Source organism: Molossus molossus, unplaced genomic scaffold, assembly GCF_014108415.1.
Source record: "Molossus molossus isolate mMolMol1 unplaced genomic scaffold, mMolMol1.p scaffold_m16_p_3, whole genome shotgun sequence".
NCBI classification, from domain to species: domain Eukaryota; kingdom Metazoa; phylum Chordata; class Mammalia; order Chiroptera; family Molossidae; genus Molossus; species Molossus molossus.
In genome coordinates, this window is record NW_023425366.1 from 99,333,147 (window position 1) to 99,355,122 (window position 21,976).

General features: G+C 42.7%; 1 protein-coding gene across 1 annotated transcript; it reads right to left on the bottom strand.

The window, feature by feature from the left end:
- Positions 1 to 1,541: 1,541 nt before the first annotated feature.
- Positions 1,542 to 20,961, bottom strand: BCL7B (BAF chromatin remodeling complex subunit BCL7B). Its single transcript, XM_036280866.1, has 6 exons — positions 20,780 to 20,961; positions 16,595 to 16,670; positions 5,105 to 5,201; positions 2,667 to 2,837; positions 1,979 to 2,058; positions 1,542 to 1,714 (listed from the first exon to the last, which is right to left on the bottom strand). The coding sequence occupies exons 1-6, from the start codon at positions 20,869 to 20,871 to the stop codon at positions 1,622 to 1,624; spliced, it is 609 nt and encodes a 202-aa protein (XP_036136759.1). The 5' UTR covers positions 20,872 to 20,961; the 3' UTR covers positions 1,542 to 1,621.
- Positions 20,962 to 21,976: the final 1,015 nt, after the last annotated feature.

The window sequence follows — 21,976 nt, forward strand, 5'->3', positions numbered from 1 at the left end:
CTTGGTGCATGGGTCAACACTCAACCACTGAGCCACACCAGCTGGGCAATTTTGTTATGTGTATTTTGTCATAGTAAAAGAAAAGTTAAAAAAAACCAGACTGGCTGAGCATTGACCTATGCAGCAAGAGGTTGCTGGTTCAATTCTCGGTCATGGCACAAGCCCAGGTTGCAGGCTCGATCCCCATAAAGGGGACATGCAGGAGGTGGCTGATTGATGTTCTCTCTCTTCAATGTTCTATCCTTCTCTCCCTCTCCCTTCCTCTCTCTCTAAAATCAATCAATAAAAATATTTTTAAAAATAATAAAATGTACAAAAACAAAAACAAACAACAAAAAAAAGAACAAACTCATGAATGCCTTCCAAGGACCTGGAGCTGTAGAAAACACCGATTGGTTGCATTCAGTATACACAGAAAAGACATGTAATTTGAACTACATGACAACTTGAAAGGGAGTCTACAAATCATTTTCATCAGAAAGTCACTCTGTGGGAGTAGGACAATGGGCAGAGCCCAGCCCACAGTGACTGCACAAGCACTCAGCCCCCATCCCCACCCCTAGCCCCCACCCCCACAACCTTTAAGAATGAAACACTCAGATATCAACAATACATATTTCAAATAGTTTAATTTTAAAAATACTCTATTCAGTGCTAAAATATGTCTTCACTCACTGTTGCCCATTTCCATTTCTTAAACTTTTATGAAACAAAAAATAAAATCACAAAGTTCAATTAAACATGCAGATTTCAAAGAAAAGGGATCTTTCTAGAAAGTCTGAGCTGAAGGAGTACTGTGGGGGATGGGTACCGTCCTCAGACTTCAAATTCTTGCTGGGGTAGTTTATGGCATGAGGGCATGAGTGCTGGGGACCTTGGCAGGAGGCAGAGAGTGCTGGAATGAAATGTATGGGTGAAAAAAGAAAGGTGTGTGTTGTGTGTGTGTGTGTGTGTGCGCGCGCGCGCGCGTATGTGAATGATAGGGGGAAGGGGATGGTTATGATAAAGGACAAAGAATTGTCAGCAGCTAGAGAGCCCATGAGAGGCAGGATAACCTCAGGAATGGGCAGAAGTGCCAGGGCAGCAAGAAATCTATATGGACTTTTCTGCCCTCATGTGGAGAAAAGCCTCTTTCCTCCAAAGTCTCTACCCAGGTACTCTTCAATATCAGCCTACAGGGCACCTAGCCCTATGGGAAAAGTCCAGGAATCTGCAGTCGCCATTCAAATTCAAGTAACTCTTGGCACTCTCTTCTCTAAAGGGTGCCTTCCACATCTCCTTCCTCTTGTAGAAGCGCCAGCAACTAAGTCCAGAGGTTCTGGAGCAGAGACTGCTAACTGGAGGTGACAGATGAACCTTGGGATGGCTGATGCTCCAGCCTACTTGGGGTACAAAAAGGACATGAGCGCTCCTCTTCTCAGGAGCAAGCAGATACAGGTGCCAGGGATGGGAAGATGATGCTACAACCCCAAGTCCTATGTCAGCCTTCTAGCCTAGAAGGCTCCTATGGGCAGGCTCCGGACCCCAGTGCTTGCCCTTACCCCAGCAACACAGCACGGCCAGAACCAGAATGCAATAAATAGAGGCAGGGAGCCAGGAGGTGAAGGGCGCCAGGATGATGCTAGCTTTCCGATGCTGTCTGCGGCACTGCAGGTTGGTCCACACAGAAGCGTTTCAGGGGTGGGGCACCTGAATCTTCCTCTTCCGCAGCAATCTAGGAGCAGCCAGAGTATGGAATTATAGGGCCATCCCTCTGAACCAGAACCTCCCCACTCACCCTAATTACAACCCAGAAGCCCAGTGCCAACTTTTCATAGATAACCAAACATTTTCCCCTGCCTTATAAATGGAAAACACTAGTTTTTCTCACAGCCTCCCCACCCTACACTACAGCACATTCAACGCAATAAATGCAATTCACAGCAATGAAGTCCTTCCCTTTTTCATAGAAACTGGGAAACCCAAAGTGCCTCCATACCTGTGTCTCCAGTGGAACTGGTTCTTCCTTCGTGAGGGTGGGAGGTTCATCAGCTACTTCTGAAGCAGGCAGGGAGGGCTCTGAAAAAGCAGCAAGGTCAGCATAACTGCAGGGCCTCCCGAGGCAAGAGACTCCTATAGAATCTGCCTTAAAGCGGGAGAACTTTCCTATAGCTATGTAGAGGCGCCTTGGTGAAGAAGCAATACTGGCTGAAAAATCAACACACATATATTTTAGAAACAATATCTAAGAAGAAATTTATAAGAGATAATGCAGAGAGCATAAACTCTGAAGTTAGAAGGAATGAAATTGGAGACAGCCAGTTCCAGTTACAAGCTATGTGATCTTGGATAAGCAATTAAAACTTTCTAAGACTCCACTTCCTCATCTCTAAAATGGAGATAACAGCTTCTATTGCTAGGGTTTGGGAGAGAATTAGACAAGGCAATAAATACTGAAAGTGCCTCACACAGAGCCTGGTACTCACCTGTGTTGTTTGTTTCTTCCTTCATTCTGTGAGAGGGTAAAATACAACCATTTTCCAAAATAGCTCTAACTGTTAACAAATAGCTTGAGGCTGCCAAGCTCTGTGGCATTTTCTCTAACCACTTACTCTAAAGAAGAGAAACATCAAAAGCAAGAGGCAAGGCCCCTCCAAGATGCTCATCCTGGGTCAACCAAGACTCACCCTCAAGGATCTCCTGGCCCAGAGTAGGGGGCTGAGAGTCATCTGTGCGGAAGTCAGAAGTGTGTGCTGGGCTCAGGGACTCGCTCTGCTGGGGGCTGGGGCTCGAGTTGGTGCTGCTGTCCACCTTGAGTTGATAGACATCAGACACAGAACTCTGGTTGCTGTTTTCATCTGAAAACCAAACATGACAAAGTTAACAGCTGAGGGTGGTAATTCTTCCTCAAGAGTAACTCTGTACAGAACCAAGGGCCTGGTGTCTCCTTAGGCAGCCATAGACACACCAGGTACAATGATCACTGCACAGATGCACTCTAAACTGAAGGCAGACGTTCATGGGGCTTCTATGCACTGTGAATTATCAACAGTCTAAGTTGATTAATTTGAGCATTTTCTATTTCAGGACATATTCTAAGCACCAGATGCAGTTAGAATCTTCAAACTTATGCAACATGTATATTTCAGGAAGGTCAGGACAATTACTAATTATTACCCACCATTTATAGCTTAGACCTGATATTTTTTTTCTTTTTTTTTTAGTTCTGGTATTTTCTTACTGTCCAGTAGAAGAGAGGAATATAGCTGTGCCTCTCAACCTTTCTCACAACACAAGATGTATAGAAAATAATAAAGTCTGTCTGGCACTCTCGGCTATCTGAAGGAGGGTAGTGGTGTCTGGAGGTGTTCAAACCAGGCCTTTCAGTGGCCCAGGCTCCACCTGATGCCTCAAGGACCAAGGACTCACACCTGGGAAGCTGTCTGACTGCTTAGTCACCACCTAAGTTAGAAACATAGGAAGTTAATGACACCTTCTCCCTCACCACCAGCAGCAAGTCATCAATTATGATCCACCTTACTGCTTTAACAGTTGTGTTCATTCCTTCCTCTCCTGGTGCCTTAGTTTAGGCCTAATTATCTCTGGCCTGGCCTCCAAGAACAGCCACCTAACTACATTTCCTTCAGTACCATGTATTCCCACTGTACTTCACATCTTTGCCAACATGATCTTTCTAAACCCTTCAATGGTTCCCTGCTGCCAAAAGGATAAAATTCAAACCCCAGTGCTTCTCTGAACAGGTACAAGATGGCCCTATCATAACATACAAAGTCCTTTTTGATCTCTAGGCTCACTGCCTCTTGTTAGTCCATACACACCCGTTGGGTCAAGCCAAGTTGGACCCTAAGTAAAGAGCTGCTTCATGCACAGGTATTTGTTGCCACTTGCTATTTCTGGTCTTTCTGGAAAGTCCTATACAGGCCAACATTGAGCTCGAGCATCACGTCCTTTAAAGGATCCTTGTATCCCAGGTTTCTTTGGGTAAAAATGACCACCTTCTCTTTTATGCTCCTGTTGTATCCCTTGCATACCTGCACTATTGTACACACCAGTTTCCTTCCATTATACTCTGTGCAGATATAGGCTCTGTGGCTTACTAGTCCTTGAATCTCTTGTGCATTGTACTTGGCATGTAGTAGTAGTTCATTAAATGTTCACTGAATGAAAGGATGAAATGGTGGCCAGACTGAGAAAGTGGAGCCTCATATGTCTCTTAGAGTTCTATAATTGTTGAGCAACCCACACATAGCCAGAGAACCTTTCCCTTGTACTCCCTTCCTATATTGCACTAACACTGGGGAAGGGGCAGAGGGTTGGGGAAAAGGTGGAGAGGGAATACCCGCATGCTCTCAGACTAGTTTTGAAGAGAAAATTATTAGTCCTGTCTAGTATTTACTTCTACGAAGACCACTATCTTCTATGCTAAAATGGAAACTGCATTTTATTATAAAAAGAAAAGCTCTAAAAAAAAGAAAGTAACAGGGAAAAAAATAAAGCTTTGTCACTTTTGAACTTAGGCAAACACTTCTTTTCCAAGTATCAGTTTCCTTAACTAGGGATGATGATAACTACCTGGTTTATACCACAGGCTGATACAAGGATAAAAATGAGAAACTGAAGTGAAAGTGCTTTACAAACAGTAACTGCCACATAGGTCTAAGAGGTAACATTATGAATGCAGTGCCAACACAGACAGGACGTTAACTGAAGATTAATTTAGGAGGCAGAACTTGTGCCATCAGGGGATATGATGTCCCTGGCTTTGGGCGGCCTACTCTCAGGCACTATCGTAAAGTGTACAGCCTAAAGAAAAGACCTTGTGATCCAGAACACCAGGAACTAATGTGAGGTTTGTTACTTACTAGTTATGTGACTTTATATATGTAACTTCAATTCTCTCAGCCTGTTTCCTCAAATGGAAAATGAGGATACTATCATTATCTTGCAGGGTTATTATGAAGTATAAACAGAAAGATTTATGTATAGTGCCTAGCAAGATACCAACAACACAGTAGGCACTGAAATGATACATAAAACTATTCTTATTAATGAGTTCATATAAGTTTTTATTTTCCTACAAGGAAGACATAAGGATGCAACTCACCCTGGAATTCAAGAAGGAGAGAAGAATTGGCTGAGGCATCAGAGGGAAAGCCATTAGGTTCCCGGGCTGCTGAACTGTTCGATTTTGACTTTTCTTTCTAGAAAAGGAAAAAAAGATGAATATGACAGAGCCAACCAGGAGACTCAAAGGGGGTGGGGGGGGGTGGAGAGAATGAGAATGGTGCTTTTTGAGACACCACAGAAGTCTGGATTAGGACTGAACAGAAATAATGACAGCAGTTTTGAGAATCCAGGGTCCATAAGCCTCAGTGTCTCCATCTGTAAAATGGACCCTTCCAGTGCTAATATCATGAATCAAAAGTGAAAGACAGACACATATACTTCCACTAGATCTCCCTGTGGTACTCTTCTGCTTTCTGCCTTGATCAGAATGCTCTATCCAACCCTGCCCCATGTGGATAGGTGAGAAACACAAAACATTCATTCGAAAAAGATTACTATTTTAGTAGCACAGCAAGAAAAAAATAAGTAAAAGAAGAATGGACCTCTTACTGGAAAAAACAACAAAGTCACTTTATATGTAATTGGGCAAGAAATTATGGGACAAAAGGGCCCTTGCTAGCTCTATTCCTGACCAATGAAAGCCATCCATTCAAAATGATCACCCTACTTTCAACCTTTGTCTCTAACAATTTCCTTCAAGCAGAGGATGTAGGTTACACATGCTGGGGAACCACAACAGGAAGGTAAGCACTAGCTTGCAACAAACAAAACCATAGGAAAGGAAATTTGCAAATGAGAGCATCCCAACAGCCAAAAGTTTAAATCTGGGTAATTTCAAAGTCAGTAATTCATACTGTTATATAGGTCTCTTTATTGTATATGTATTACAGTAGTGATACAATTTAGTTTTTGTTCATAACTCTCAATCCTATCTCTGCAATAAATGAACTGTACAACTTATACACTTCCTTCCTTTCATTTTTCCCATGCATAGTTTTAATGTAATTACACTTTACCATTTTACCACATAAGCTACATGATTTTTAATAGCTGCATAATATCCCATATACCATAATTCGCTTAACTTCTCAACTATTAGACCTTTAGCTTTAACTTATTTAGGACTATGTTTATTTATTATTACTAGGAATAAAGCCACAATGTTCACCTTTCAATTTTTCCTGGATTATTTTATTCAGATAAAATTCACAAAAAGATATTCCTTCCTTCTCAATCAGAAAATATAAACATTATTTTCCTTGAAATATACTGTACCACTCTCTAAAAGGATGGTGGCAATATATTTGGGGTACTAGTTTCACAGCACCCATGCCAATATTTGCTTTATCATTATTTTTTCTTCTGACCTCTCTTTTATCTTTATTTTAATGACTCTGTGTTCACGTAAAATACATATTTCAATATAGGGAATTCTGGAAATACAGAAAAAAAAAAAAAGAAAACCAAAGATAATCTACACGTTTATATGAAAGTGAATTACGTCCCAGTTGGTTTTCTCAGTGGTTAGGGCATTGGCCTGCAGACCCAAGGGTCTCGGGTTCAAGTCCAAGTAAAGAGCACAACTTGCGCCCTGGCTGGTTTGGCTCAGCGGTTAGAGCGTCGGCCTGCGGTCCGGAGAGACCCGGGTTCGGTTCCCGCTAAGGGCACGTACTTCGGTTGCAGTTTGTCCCCGGCCCTGGTGGGTCGTGCGGGTGGCAGCCACTCGATGTGTCCCTTTCACGTCGATGTTTCTCTCTCTCTCTCTCCCTCCCACTCTCTCTGTACAAAAATTGGAAAAATGTCCTCGGGTGAGGATAAAAACAAAACAAAAACCAAAAAAAAAAGAGCACAACTTGCAGTTTTGATTCCTGGGCCCCTGTTGTCTCCCTCACACTGATGTTTCTCTACCCTCCCCTGCCTAATTTTATCTAGAAAAATCAATAAAAAAAATCCAAAGATTAACAAAAAAAAGGGAAGAAAGTGGATCATATAACTTGCTTCCCCTTCCTCAGTCACCGCATTAAAAACATTTTCTTGCCCTGGCAAGTTTGGCTCAATGGTAAGAGCATCGGCCTGTGGATCAATGGGTCGCGGATTCGATTCCGGTCAAGGGCACATAATTCGGTTGTGGTTCATCCCCGGCCCTGGTAAAGTAGTGTGGGAGGCAACCAGTCAATGTGGCTCTATCATATTGATGTTTCTCTCTGTTTCTCTCTCTCCCTCCCTCCCACTCTATTTAATGATAAATGGAGGAATATCCTCGGGTGAGGAATAAAAAACAAACAAACATTTTCCTATGCCACTGAGTAATTTCATACATCTTTTTTTATAACAATTACAAAGCTTTACAAAATACAGGTGTACCATCGGCCCTCATTTATCGAGGTTAATCAGTTCCAGACTCTACCGCAATAAATGAATTTCCACAAAGTAGGATTCTTTATTTATATACAGTTGTCCCTCTCACTTCGCGCTTTGACTTTCACGGCTTCACTCTATTGTGGCTTTTTCAAATACTGGACTAAAAACCGTGATAGAGTGAAGCCGCGAAAGTCGAAGCGCGAAGTGGCAAGGGACGACTGTACAATAACTTAATAAATTCTCTACAATAACATCTTTGTTTGCTTACAATTTTAAACACTATAAATAATACTGTAATGCTGAATACATGGTTATCTCCTGAGGATAAAATCCTAGAGACAAAACTTCTAGATCTAAGGGATAATATTTTGAAAGCTTTTTACCCCCTCAGTTTTACTAACTTAGTTATACATGACAAATAAAAGTGTAAGATATTTAAAGTGTACATCGTGGCCCTGGCCGGTTGCTCAGTGGTTAGAGCGATGGCTTGCAGACCAAAGCGCCATGGGTTTGATTCCCAGTCACGGGTACATGCCTGGGTTGCAGGTTTGAAACATGGGAGGCAACCAATCAATGTGTCTCTCTCACATCAGTATCTCTCTCCCTCTTCCCCCTCCCTCTCTTCCACTCTAAAAATTAATGGAAAAATATCCTCAGCTGAGAATTAACAACAACAACAACGTAAATAAATAAATAAATAAATGTTTTTAAAAAATATAAAGTGTATATCGTGGTGATCTGATATACATATATACTGTGAACGAATTCCTACCTCCAGTTAATTAACACATCCATCACTGAAAGCTTTATGATCATTGGGACAAAAAAAGGCCACATGTTAACCTGACAAGCTCAAGAAAGGCCCACGTGGTGACCTTGCAAACTAACTTCAAGACCCAAAGTAACGACAAAGGACGAAGGTCCAATATTATAACTTTTTTAACTAAAAGCAATTTATGGCAGGTAGTCACGTCCTAAGCTAGAATCTTCCCTGACAAGTGTGTTTACCTTAACTAAGCCTGTCTATTGTATTTTGCACTTAAAATGACATTCATATGGATCAGGGTAACTCCCCCTTTTCCAGACTCCCCAGGGCACACAACCAATACACCATAAATCCTCTCATTGTCATCAGTATCATGTTAATTGTTGACTGCTAAGTATCCTGTACCTACTTATTAAAAGATGTGTGTAGTCTATCATGTTACTTTTCATCCAATCCCAGAGGTTTCCCCCACTTTGCTTTCTCCCATCTCCCTAATCTATCACCAGTGAATTACATGTAACCCACCTGCGTCCTCTCTTTTGATTATAATATATAAAATAAGGTGCAAACTGCCATTTTCTAGAGCATCATCTCAATCCGTTGAGATTTTGCTTCCCGACAATTGTCAACAGTTTGGCTCAAATAAACTCACAAAAATTCTCTATGGGTTTGAATGTTTCTTACATTACCAATCAGTTTGACCTATATAAAGTTTGTGCCAATTTAATCTCCTATCAGCAGTGAGTGTCCCACTCCCTTGTATCCTTCATACTTTTTTCTTTACCAATTTGATCATCATTTTCCATTTTTCCTAATCTAACAGGTCTATGCTAGTACCTTAGAAGATGGCATACTACCATGGATCACTGGAGGGTAAACTGATGGACCTCAGGGCCCAGCTCAGAATGCAACACAAACACCGAGAAGCCCACAAGAAAGAGAAGCCCACAGGAAAGACGTAAGGAGCTGAGTCCCAGAGAGAATTTGAATACGAAAGGGCCAGGGACTTATAGGGAGAAATGGGGTGGGGGTGGGTGTGAGGAGGTTATTTCTAGTAGTGATAGCATCACCTGAGCCAAGAATGGATGAAGAATAAAGGGTGGCTCCAGAGCCTTCTCCTAACATTCACCTTCTAGCTTGGGCTTGTCAATGACAAGGAAGGACGGCTGCTCCTATATAAAGGCAGCACATGGAAGACTGGTACTAGGGAGTTCCCTGGGAGACAGGGGAAGACATAGAGGGAAAAAAACTGAACCCTGAGACTACTAACCCCATCCCTTAAATTCGCTTAAAGGAGGAAAAACCAGAGCTTAGGCTTATCTACTCCCCTCAGTTACATGTTATTAGCCAAGACAGCAGAGTCCCAAGAGAATAAAAGATAAGTGGACAGAAAAAACTAACCAGATATGGGAGGAAAACAAGCACCACAAAAGAAAATAAACAAAACAAGCTATACCAGAATGGTAATGGGACAGTAGAATTTAAAGTTGTTTTTTAAAACATGTTTGTTTGTTTTAATTTTTTTTTCTTTGTTAATTTTAGAGAGAAAGGAATGGAAAGGGAAAGAGAGATAGAAACAGATGAGAAAGAACATCAACTTGCCACCTCCTGCATGCCCCCCCCCCCCCACACACACACACTGGGGATCAAGCCCACATCCTGGGCATGTGCCCTGACCGGGAATCGCAATGATGACTTCTTGGGGCTTGGGTCAACACTCAACCACTGAGCCATGAGCCACATTGGCCGGGCTAAAATAGGTTTGTTTTTGTTTATTTCAGAGAGAGGAAGGGAGAAGGAGAGAGAAACATCGATTAAAGAGAAACATAGATTGGCTGCCTCCTCCACACCTCCACTGGGGACTGAGTCCACAACCCAGGCATGTGTCCTGACCAGGAATCAAATCAGCAACCTCTTGGTGCATGGGTTGATGCTCAACCACTGAGCCACACCAGCAGGGCAAACAAACATGTTTTAAGAAAAAGAAACAGCCCTGGCCAGTTTGGCTCAGCGGTTAGAGCGTCGGCCTGCGGTCCGAAGAAAAAGAAACATAGCAAGTCTGCTCACAAAGATAAGCACGATACTGGGAAGTTGTTTTGAGGAAAAACCAATTGAGAAAATTGGTATAATTTGTTCAAAATAATAAGTGAGTTTAGCCCTGGTCAATTTGGCTCAGCAGTTAGAGCAATGGCCCATGGACCAGAGTCTTCTGGGTTCGGTTCCTGCTAAGGGCACGTACCTTGGTTGCAGTTTGTCCCCGGCGTTGGTTGGGATCATGTGGGTGGCAACCAGTCTATGTGTCTCTCTCACATCGGTGTTTCTCTCTCTCTTCCCTCCTCTCTCCCTCTCATTCTATCTGAAGATAAATGCAAAAATATCCTCAGGTGAGGATTAAAAAAAAAGTGAATTTAGTAGCAGAAATAGATATAGCTGAAGAAAGGATTAATGAGCAAAAACTGGGTTGAGAAATCAGAATAGGGAAATGAGAAAAGAATAGAGAGAGGATATAAATGAGAGAAAAGTTCAGAAATAAAGAAGCTACATATGAACATTACGGGATATTCTTACAGTCCTAAAAGATCAAAGAGAAAGAAGAAATATAAAAGTTTCCAGAAATACAAGAGGATAACCTACAAAGACTCAAGAACTAGACTGATATCAGATTTATTAGCAACACCACCAGGAGCACAATTGAGTAATAATTTCTTGATTTTAAAATGCTGAAAGAAAATAATTTTGAACCTAGATTTCATACACAGGTAAAATTTCATACACAGGTAAACTGATCAATTAAACATGAAAGTAAAACAAAGATATTTTTAGGAATAAAAATATATTTTCAGAAAGTTTATTCTACAAAAGCCCTCTGAAAAAATCTTGAAGAATGAATTTCACCAAGAAAAGAACTTAATCTTAGGAGAAACCAATACTAAATGGGTGGCAAAAGTTTAGTGAATAATTAGTAATGTTTATTTTGTCTAATTAAGCAATGACTAAAACAAGAAGTATCTGCAAAAACTAAAGTATACAAACTGAATATAAAATCTAAAATTTCAGTCAAAACTAAGGACAAGGTAGGGATGGAAGTGAGAGAGGGGTGGAGACCAGAGGTGGGGGAAATATGGGTATTACCAGGATCACAGGGAAAACACAGATTCTGATAAGCTTTATAGGAAAAGATAATATATCTTAAGTTAGAGGTAGCCAATAGAAAGAAAAAAGTAGAACTTTCAAATGACCATAAGAAAACTTATCTAGTCATAATGAGGTAAAGAGAGGGGAAAAAAAACAAGTATATTATGACTGAAACCCTTGTCCATATTAATAGAATTTTTAGGTGGTCACATTTTCCTAACTTTCCTGGCCACTAGATGTGCCACAAGCTATTATGAACACACACAGTAAGAGAGAGAGAGAGAGAGAGAGAGAGAGAGAGAGAGAGAGAGAGAGAATCCTGAGGCAACTTCTAGGAAACTCCTTAAATTCCTGAAAATACCATTTGCCATCTTTCCACTCCTCCTACTACCCAGTATCTGAATGTGCTGAACGAATGGCTAAAGCTTGACCTTAGAATACAAGGTCAAAAATGGAGCAGAAGGCCCTGGCCAGTGTTCTGTTGTGTGTCATCCTGTGCACCAAAGGTTGCCAGTTCAATTCCCAGTCAGAGCACATGCCCAGATTATGGCCTCTACCTCCAGTAGGAGGCATGCAGGAGACAGCTAGCTGATCAATGTCTCTTACCTCAATGTTTCTCACTCTCCTTAAAAGAAAATAAATAAATAAAATAAAAATGTATTTTTTAAATGGAGCAGAGGAATGGGGAATTGTTTAATGAGTATGGAGTTTTAGTTTTGCAAGATAAAGAGTTCTGGAGATTGGTTGGACAGCAAGGTAAATATATTTAAGACCACTGAACTATATACATTGAAAAATGGTAAGATGGTAAATTTTATGGTATGTGTATTCTACCACAATTAATTAAAAAGAGTAAAATGGCCTGGCCAGTTTGGCTCAGAGGTTAGCACATCGGCCCAAGGACCAATGAGTCTTGAGTTTGATTCCAGTCAAGGGCATGTACCTCAGTTTGTCCCCGGCCCTGGTGAGTCATGTGGGAGGAAGCCAGTTGATGTGGCTCTATCACATTGATGTTTCTCTGTCTGTCTCTTCCCCCCTCCCGCTCTATCTGATAATAAGTAGAAAAATATCCTCAGGTGAGGAATTAAAAAAAAGAGAAAAATGGCCCTGGCCAGTGTTGTTCAGTGGTTAGAGCATCGGCCCGAGGACCAGAAGATCATGGATTCCATTCCTAGTCAAAGGCACATACCTGCGTTGCAGGTTCAATTCCGTCCCTGGTTGGGGGTGCATGCAGGAGGCAACCGATCAATGTGTGTCTGTCACATCAATGTTTCTCTCTCTCTTTTTCTCTCTCCCCATCTCTCCCTTCCACTCTCTCTAAAAATCAATGGAAAAAACTTCCTCGGGTAAGGATTAACAAAACAAAAAGAGTAAAATAAATAGAGCCATTACTCTCTAAAATTATTATTTTAATCCTCACCCAAGGGTATGTTTCCATTGATTTTTTTTTGAGAGAGAGAGAAACACTGATGTGAGAAACATGGATCAATTGCCTTCTGTACCTGCTCCGGTCAGGGATCAAACCTAAAACCTAGGTATATATCCTGAATGGCAATCAAACCCACAGCCTTTTGGTATACAGAACAATGCTCCAACCTACTAAGCCACACCAGCCAGGGCTAAAAAAAAATTTTTTTTTTTTAAATCCTCACTCGAGGATATTTTTCCATTATTATCAGATAGAGTGGGAGAGAGAAAGAGAGAGAAAGAAAGAGAGAGAGAGAGAGAGAGAGAGAGAGAGAGAGAGAAACATCGACTGGTTGCCTCCCGCACAACCCAACCAGAGCTGGGGACCAACTGCAACTGATTTACGAGGTATGTGCCCTTGACCAGAATCAAACCCGCAACTCATTGGTCTGCTGGCCGAAGCTTCAACCGCTGCATCAAACTGGCCAGGGCCAGGGCTAAAATTCTTTATTTTTTATTTTTTTTATCCTCACCCAAGGACATTTTTTCATTTTTTGTTCAGATAGAGCGGGAGGGAGAGAGAAGGAGAGAGACAGAGAGAAACAACAACGTGAAAGGTACACATCGAGTGGCTGCCACCCGCACTACCCAACCAGGGCCGGGGACAAACTGCAACCGAGGTACATGCCCTTAGCGGGAACCAAACCTGGGTCTCTCTGGACCGCAGGTCGAAACTCTAACCGCTGAGCCAAACCAGCCAGGGCAGGGATAAAATTCTTTAAAGGAACAGAAAGACTGATCCAGTTAGTGTGGCTCAGGGTGGAGCATCAACCCATGCACCAAGAGGCTGCCAATTCGATTCCCGGTCAGGACACATGCCCAGGATGTGGGCCTGATCCCCAGTGTAGGGCATGCAGGAGGCGGCCAACCAATATTCTCTCTCATCAATGTTTCTATCTCTCTCTCCCTCTCACTTCCTCTCTCTCTAAAATCAATAAAGTAAAAAAAAAAAAAAGGAACAGAAAGACTAGAAAAACCAGGATTGCCCAGCCGGTATGGCTCAGTGGTTGAGCATCAACCCACGCACCAAGAGGTCGCAGGCTGGACTCTGGGTTAGGGCACATACCCAGGTTGTGGGCCAAATCCCCAGTGGGGGGCATGCAGGAGGCAGCTAATCAATGTTCTCCCTCATTGATGTTTCTATCTCTCTCTCCCTCTCCCTTCCTCTCTCCCTAAAATCAATAAAAAAATTAAAAAAAAAAAAAAAAAAAGGCTTTGTGAACCAGAACAGAGAAGTCCTAAGAAAAAAACCACAACCAAACATACATAAACAGGTACTCCCTAAAAGAAGAAACCCAAAAGGCTAACATTGAAAAGGTGCTAAAGGTCATTAGTAATTACACAATTACTAGTCATCAAATTAAAAACAAACAGTATTTAAAAAAAATTTTTTTTGGTTAATCCTCACCCAAGGATATTTTTCCATTGATTTAGACAGAGTGGAAGGGAGGGAGAGAGAGAAACATAGATGTGAGAGACACATCAATTGGGATTGGCTGCCTCCTGCACGACCCTGACCCCAACCCGGGCTGGAGATCAAACCTGAGACCCTTCAGCCTGATGCCCTAACAGTTGAGCCAAACCAGCCAGAGCCCAAACAAGGTTACCTTTACATATAAATCAAACAATTACCAATTGCTGATGAGGATTTGGAATAAGAACTCTTGTATTTCTGGTGGGAATATACAGGGGTGGGCAAAGTTAAGGTTTACAGTTGTGACTATACAAAACACAGTTTATTTTTGTATTACTTACTTATTAATTATTGTATTACTTGTCTTACTATTATTTTGTATTCTTACTTAATCTTTTCCTTTATCTTATTGTTTTTCTATCACCATTTATCCCCCCTATACCCTCTTACCCCTCTACCCATACCCCCTCTGTCTGATTTATCTTTTAGATAATGGCTAGTAACTTAACAATAACCAAGGAAAGTGAATACTTAAACTAAACCTCCTTTATCCACCCTTGTAAATTGGTACAATCACTCACTTTGGAAAATAGTTTAGCATCAGCTAGTTTATGTCAAAAAACACAGACCCCAAGACCTGCAATTCTACTCCTAGGGTATCTCCTAGGAAAACTCGTGCACGTGTTGACTCACATACTAGATTAGAAGCATTATTCCTAAGTATCCCAAACATTTATGTACAAGAGAATCAGGAAGATAAATTATGTATAGTTCTATAATGAAATTCCATGCAGCAACAACAACAAAAAAAAACAAATAGCTCTAAAGACAACATGGATGAATTTTATAAACATAATGCTGAGCAAGAAAAAAGCAAGACACACGAAAATAGACACTTCATGATACTGTTTATATAAAGTTTAAAATTTTGCAAATGACTAAAGAAGTGGTAAGAAAAACAAAAGGAGTGACATTTCCTCTGAAGGGGAGGAAAGGAATGCTGGGAAGAGTCACACAGAGAGAAGTCTCTGGCAGAGTTGACATTGCTCTATTTTCTGACCTAGGTTGGTTTTTTTCTTTTATCCTCAACCGAGGACATTTTTTTGCATTTATCTTCAGATAGAGTGGGAGGGAGAGAGGGGAGGAAGAGAGGGAGAGAGAGAGAGAAACATCGATGTGAGAGAGACATTGAGTGTTGCCACCCACACGACCCCAACCAGGGCGGAGGACAAACTGCAACCGAGATATGTGCCCTTAGTGGAAAACGAACCCGGGCCTCTCCGGTCCGCAGTCTCACGCTCCAACCACTGAGCTAAACTGGCCAGGGCTGACCTGGGTTGTTTTTTTTAAAAAAATATATAATTTTTTTCTTTATTGATTTTAGAGAGAGAGGAAGGGAGAGGGAGAGAGTGATAGAAACATCGATGAGAGAGAACATTAAGTGGCTGCTTCCTGCATGCCCCAACTGGGGATCCAGCCCACAACCTGGGAATGTATCCTGACCTAGAATTGAACCGGCGACCTCTGGGTTGTTCTGACAAGGGTATCAGCTTTATATTTACTCATTATACTGTACATTTATGTTTACATACTTTTATGTCTGTTTTATATTTGAGATTTTCCAAAACAATTGGGAAAAAAGCTGGAGACAATTTGGGTGTTTTATTACCCAGAAAACGTATAAATAAATGTGATCACTGTATATAAGAGAATACAATGCAAAAATCAAAGTTGGTTACTCAATTTACAATTATAAAAACACGGAGAGTTCTCAAAAACAGGGTTGAACAAAAGAGAATAGAGGTTTACAGCACAATGCTACATTTAGATGTGAAAAATTTAAAATACCAAAATGAAACAATGCTATGTATTTTTCAAGAATACACAGGTATCCAAAAAAAACACAGGGAAGAGGAATCAGAAAGGCATATACACATATAAAACACATAAAAATATACTGTAATGAACAGCTAACTGGATAAAAGCAGGAGAAACAAACTTTTTCTTGAAGGGCCAGATAATAAATATTTTAGACTATGTAGGCCATTAAGTCGTATGGCAACTACTCAACTCTGCCATTATAACTCAAAAGCAGCCACACAATAAGGAAACCAATGGGCACAGAAGAGTTCCAATAAAGCTACAATGACACTCATAGGGAATAGGCCTGGGCCATAGTTCATTAAGCCATGAAAAAGAGGAATGAGTTAAGGAAAGATAATAAAGGGGGGAAAAATAAAGGGAAGCTTTGTGTGGGCCAATGACAAAGGGTGCCTTTACATATTTTCAATTCAATTCCAGGAAATAAACTCCTTTATCATTAACAGGCAATCAAAGAAAGAAAACAGTACCTTTCTGTGTTTGGATTTTTCTTCCACACTTACCTCCTTGCTGTCTGTCACAGGAACCCACTTAAATATCCTAAGGGATGTGTCACCCACAGTCACCCATTTTTTCTCCCTAAAAGAAAGACATTTCTTAGGACTGATAAAACAATAAAATAGATTTTTTTGTTCATAACTTGTATTTTCCTACTTCTCAGCAGATCATTCCATCTACCTTAAATCCTTCTAAATCTCCGTTCCGTCAAAATTACACTTTAACTTTCAGTGCAAAATCATTCCTTTCAGAAAAAACTTCTCAAATTCCTTTGGCTCTGAACTCTCTACTTGTCACCTTTCCTCACACAGAGTACCAAAGCCCTTTTTCCTCTCAGACTACACTAATATAGAGTACCAGCACATTTCCAAACCCAGGTATCTCTTTATTTTCCAAAAATTATTCAATTCTACTGATACTTACAAAGCTCTATTATACAAGGCCTTGCAAGATATAAAGGATGTAAGACATGGTCTCTATCTGGGGAGCTCATAGAAATGAAAAAGATAAGAAGGTGGCAAGGACGAGAATGGTAAAAGACAGAGTAAGACTAGGATATCCCATGGATGGGCAACATCCTATGATTTTTATGGACCTTTGAGTTGAAACACAACTCCATTTAAAAATAATCACAGCCCTGCCCAGCTGGTGTGGCTCAGTGGTTGAGCGTCAACCCATGCATCAAGTGGTCGCCGGCTGGATTCCCAGTCAAGGCACATGCTCAGGTTGTGGGCCCGGTCCACAGTTGAGGGACATGCAGGAGGGGGCCAATTGATGTTTCTTTTTAAATTTTTTTCCCCTTTATTGATTTTAGAGAGAGGAAGGGACAAGGAGAAATAGAAACATCAATGAGAGAGAACATCAATTGGCCGCCTCCTGCATGCCCCCCACTGGGGATCCAGCCCACAACCTGGGCATGTGTCCTGACCGGGAATCAAACCGGCAACCTCTTGGTGCATGGGTTGGCGCTCAACCACTGAGCCACACCGGCCAGACTCATCGATGTTTCTCTCTCTCTCTCCATCTCCCTTCCTTTCTCTAAAATCAATAAAGAAAAAAAATATTAAAAATAATCACAGCCCAGGCCAGTTTGGCTCATCAGCCCTCAGAACAAAGGGTCTTGGGTTTGACTCCCAGTCATAGGCATGTGCCTGGTTTGCAGGTTCGATACCCCGGCTTTGGTTGGGGTCATGTGGGAGGCAACCAATCGATCCCTTCCACCAAATCTAAAAATCAATGGAAAAATATCCTTGGGTGAAGAGTAACAAAAAAATTAAATAAAATAAAAATACTCACAGGAAATAATCACAGGCCAGGATGCTCCCAGCTAACACAACCAAGCCTTACACTGGCTCTGGAAGAGGTGAAGGCCAAGCCATGGAAGGACTACTTTAAGGTTTCATTTTACAGAGGAAGTAACTTTTGAGATAAGCCTTAATCAAATGAGTAGCTTAATCTTTCCCCCAGGCATATACCTAGGGAAAGGCAAGTGACATTCTTGAATAGGACAGTAAATTATGGACAAGCAGAAGTGGGAGCCTGAAATAACTTCTGAAAATTTCAAGTCTACGTTTGATAATATAAAACAGCAAAAAAAAGTAACTGTCACCTGGCCTGTGTGGCTCAGCAAACTGAGAGTCGTCCATGGACTGAGAGGTCCCAGTCAGGGCACAAACCTGTGTTGCAGGCTGGATACCCGGTTGGGGGGCATGCAGAAGGCACCCAATTGATGTATCTCTCTCACACTGAAATTTCTATCTCTCTCCTTTACTCTTGCTCTAAAAAATCAATAAAAACATATTTTTAAAAAAAACTAGGAGTAGCCCTGGCCAGTTTGCCTCAGTGGTTAGAGCGTCGGCCTGCGGTCCGGAGAGACCCGGGTTCGGTTCCCGCTAAGGGCATGTACTTCGGTTGCAGTTTGTCCCCGGCCCTGGTTGGTCGTGCGGGTGCCAGCCACTCGATGTGTCCCTTCACGTCGATGTTTCTCTCTCTCTCTCCCTTACTCTCTCTCCCTCCCACTCTATCTGTACAAAAAATGGAAAAATATCCTCGGGTGAGGATAAAAAAAAAAAAAAAACTAGGAGTAAAAAAAAAGTAACTTGTTACCATTGCTATTGAGGAAGTTATTCAGCAAATGAAGACATCACAGGAATGTAAAAAAGAGACTGTGATGTAACAAAAATAAGAATGAACTAAAGACTCAGAATATTGGAAGTGAATTTCTGGACAAGACACGTCAGTTCCTTACTTATTTAACAAATGTTTATTTATTTACTTGTTTACTTATTTATGATTTGTTAATCCTCACCTGGGGATACTTTTTCCATTTATCTTTAGAGTAGAAGGGAGGGAGGAAGGAAGGAGAGAAAGAGAGGGAGGGGGAGAAAGAGAAACGTTGATATGAGAGACACATTGATTGGTTGCCTCCCACACTCACTCCTGCCGGCCCAGGGTCAGAGATCCACCTGCTACCCAGGTACAGGCCCTTGACAGGGAATCAAACATGAGACCCTTAGGTGCTAGGGCTGACGCTCTAACCACTGAGCACCATCAGCCAGGGCTACTTAACAAATATTTAATATACAAGACCTTTTGCTACACCCTGGGCACACAGGATGCATAGTCCCTACCCTCACAGAGTCCACACTCCAGTTGAAAACAGACATCAAACAACTCATTTCACTATCAGTCACTTAACCATTAGGTTTAACCATATCAAATTTCCATTTTTGCAGGTTAAAAAGTCAAATATAGGAAATTTATTATGGTTCAACCTAATACAATTGTGGAAAGTTTTATTAAGGGTACCAGATCTAGACTGAGAATCTTGAAAGGTGTCCTTGAGGAACCAACTTTTGAACTGAACTAGGAGTTAACTAGGCAAGGGGGATGTGAGGTTGAGGAAGGGTGCCAGATAGCGTAGTAGTAGCACCGCTCCAACTGAAAGATGACCAGTGTCCTGGGAAAGACAGCATTTTGAGCAAGGTAGGTGAGGCAGGCAGGACCAGGTTTGGTCTTAAGAGTAGGAAGAGGGCACTGAAGTATTATTTTCTTAGCAGAAAAGTACTACGATGAAATTTGTACTTGAGAAAATTGTTATGGCTCTGAGTGCAATGTGAGCAACGGACAGAGGAACGAGTGGAGTTGAAACAGGGAAAGCACAGGGAGGATGGTACAGAGTTCTGGGGGGAGAGAGGATGATCATCTGGCCTAGGCCGCTGGTGGGGGCAGAAAATGCCAGAAGAGAAAGAAACCTGCGTCGATTCTTAAGTTTCACAAATAACCAAGGAGGATTACATTTGGAGGAGGAAGAAAAATGATTATTTAACTAATGTTTATAATGGGTCCTAACTATTCACGAAACCCTTGGGTACAAAGAAATAAGGAACTTGATCTTGTGGGAAAATGGACAAACACACAAATTAAGCCCAAGGTAACGAAGCCCCTAAAGGTGGTGTGGAGGATGAAAGACGGGAGGGCTTTGAGAAGGTTTCCTGTTAGGAGTTAATACCTACCCGGGCTTTCAAATTATTAATAGTCATCAGCTAAAGAAAAGCACTCAAGAAGTTGGCGTATGTAGTTGGCTGTGAAACTTGAATGCGATAATACACTGGAGTTCCTGATACAAAATAGGCAGTCAACCAGCGCCAGCAACGAACGTTACATGAGCCGTTTCCAAACAAGTGGGTCTCACGCCCCTACCTACAGCTCCCAGGGCACTAAGAAAATTTTGCCTACCTAGCTCATAGCGTGCGGGCTAGCATTCAAGGACAGAGGGAGTTTTGATTCCCACACCAAGCTTGTTCCCTTGGCAGGTAGGTACCGAGTACCTCTCACCAAACTTAATACGTAAAGCGCTCAGTCTAGCGGATAGGGAGACGAAACCCGGCCAGAACACAGGCGAGGAGCAACGTACCCTAGACCAGCGCGACCGGAAGCCGGCAACAACTCGGCGACGCACCGCCCACGGCCGGTGGGCGGGGCCACGAGCCGATGGAACATCTTATTGGTCATGGCGGGCGCGCCCTCTAACCTCACGCCGACGCGAGCTGCGCTCTCCTCCCGCCTTCTCCAGCTTCCCCCCTCCCCCCAAGCGACAGCCGATCGGCTCCCATCCCGACCGCTGGTCTGGAGCTCCTCTGAGCCTGGGCCGGCGACCCCCGCCTGCACCCTCGGCCCCGGCCCCTCACCATTTCCGCACTTTCTCGATGGCAGCCATCACCTTCTTGATGTCGTCCTTGGCCCGGCTGCGGGTCTCGGCCCGAACTGACCTGCCCGACATGGCGGCGGAGGGAGCGGCGGGACCCGTGGCACTGCTCCCAAGACGCGGGGAATCGCGCGCCTCACGCGCTGCCACCCGCCCGCCGCAGTAGCGTCACCGCGGCCGTCGCCCCCTCCGTGCGCGCGTGCGCGCGGAAGCGCGCGCACCCGCCCGCCCCTTGGGGCTCGAGGCCTCAGCGCGCCTGCGCGCCCCGCCCCTGGCGTCCAGGTCCCCTGGGTGCTCCGGAGACCTCTGGGCCCCCAAGCAGGCCGGGGCCGGGGTGCGCGGCGAGCAGGCGGCATGTGCTATGGGCACGGCGAGGTGCGAGGAGCTGCCAGTGTAATCTCTGGTAGTTTCCCAGAGGATTTGGAGGTTGGCATCTTCTCTGGCCAGGGTTGCTGCCATTACCTCTGTTTTATGGACTTGACCTTAAGGGGACCACGGTTCTGCATAATCCTGTCCTGCTGCCCCTCCTGTCTGGCACCCTAGCTCCCCAGATAAACTCCAGCCATAGAATTTCACACCTTCCAACATTGCACACACGTGTTCCATACATGATGAACTGACCACTTCTGTACTTTTCCAACTTCAGTTGAACTTAGAAGCCTCACCTGACATCCTGGGGTTTCACCTTGTTCATACTCAGCACTCTACATCACTGTCTTATTTAATTCAGCAATTGTTAGTTAAATAATGCCTGCATTGTACAAGTCTCTGCAGACAAAATCTGGGTTTATGCTTTCAAAGAGCTTCTGATTTGGTAGAATATACAAACCAGAAAACAGACATAAAAATGCTATTTTATAAATGCGAGGCTAAGGGAAGTACCAGGTGCTATGATATCCCTAACCTAATTGGGAGGTATCCAGAGACCTTGAAGCTGACTTCGGAAAATAGGGTAGATGTAATTGCTCTGAAGTATAACTGTGTCTATAGACATTGTAAATGCTTAATAAATGTTTGGGTGAATGCTGAATATTCAGTGCACTCCCACCTGATAGGCATTGTTGATGCCTGCAGTATGCAGGGAGGGTCCCACAGCAGCTGTTTCAGGAGACAAAGGAAGCAGGTGAGTTTTCTTAGGTTAGTAGTGGCTACTTCTCTTACCTCTAGAGAAACTTACCCC

Coding starts and splice junctions, on each gene's coding strand:
- BCL7B (XM_036280866.1), bottom strand. CDS start 20,871: ATGTCGGGCAGGTCAGTTCGGGCCGAGACCCGCAGCCGGGCCAAGGAC. Junction 16,671..20,779: donor ATCGAGAAAGTGCGGAAATG/GTGAGGGGCCGG, acceptor TCTTTCTTTTAG/GGAGAAAAAATGGGTGACTG. Junction 2,838..5,104: donor TCTCCTTCTTGAATTCCAGG/GTGAGTTGCATC, acceptor TTTGGTTTTCAG/ATGAAAACAGCAACCAGAGT.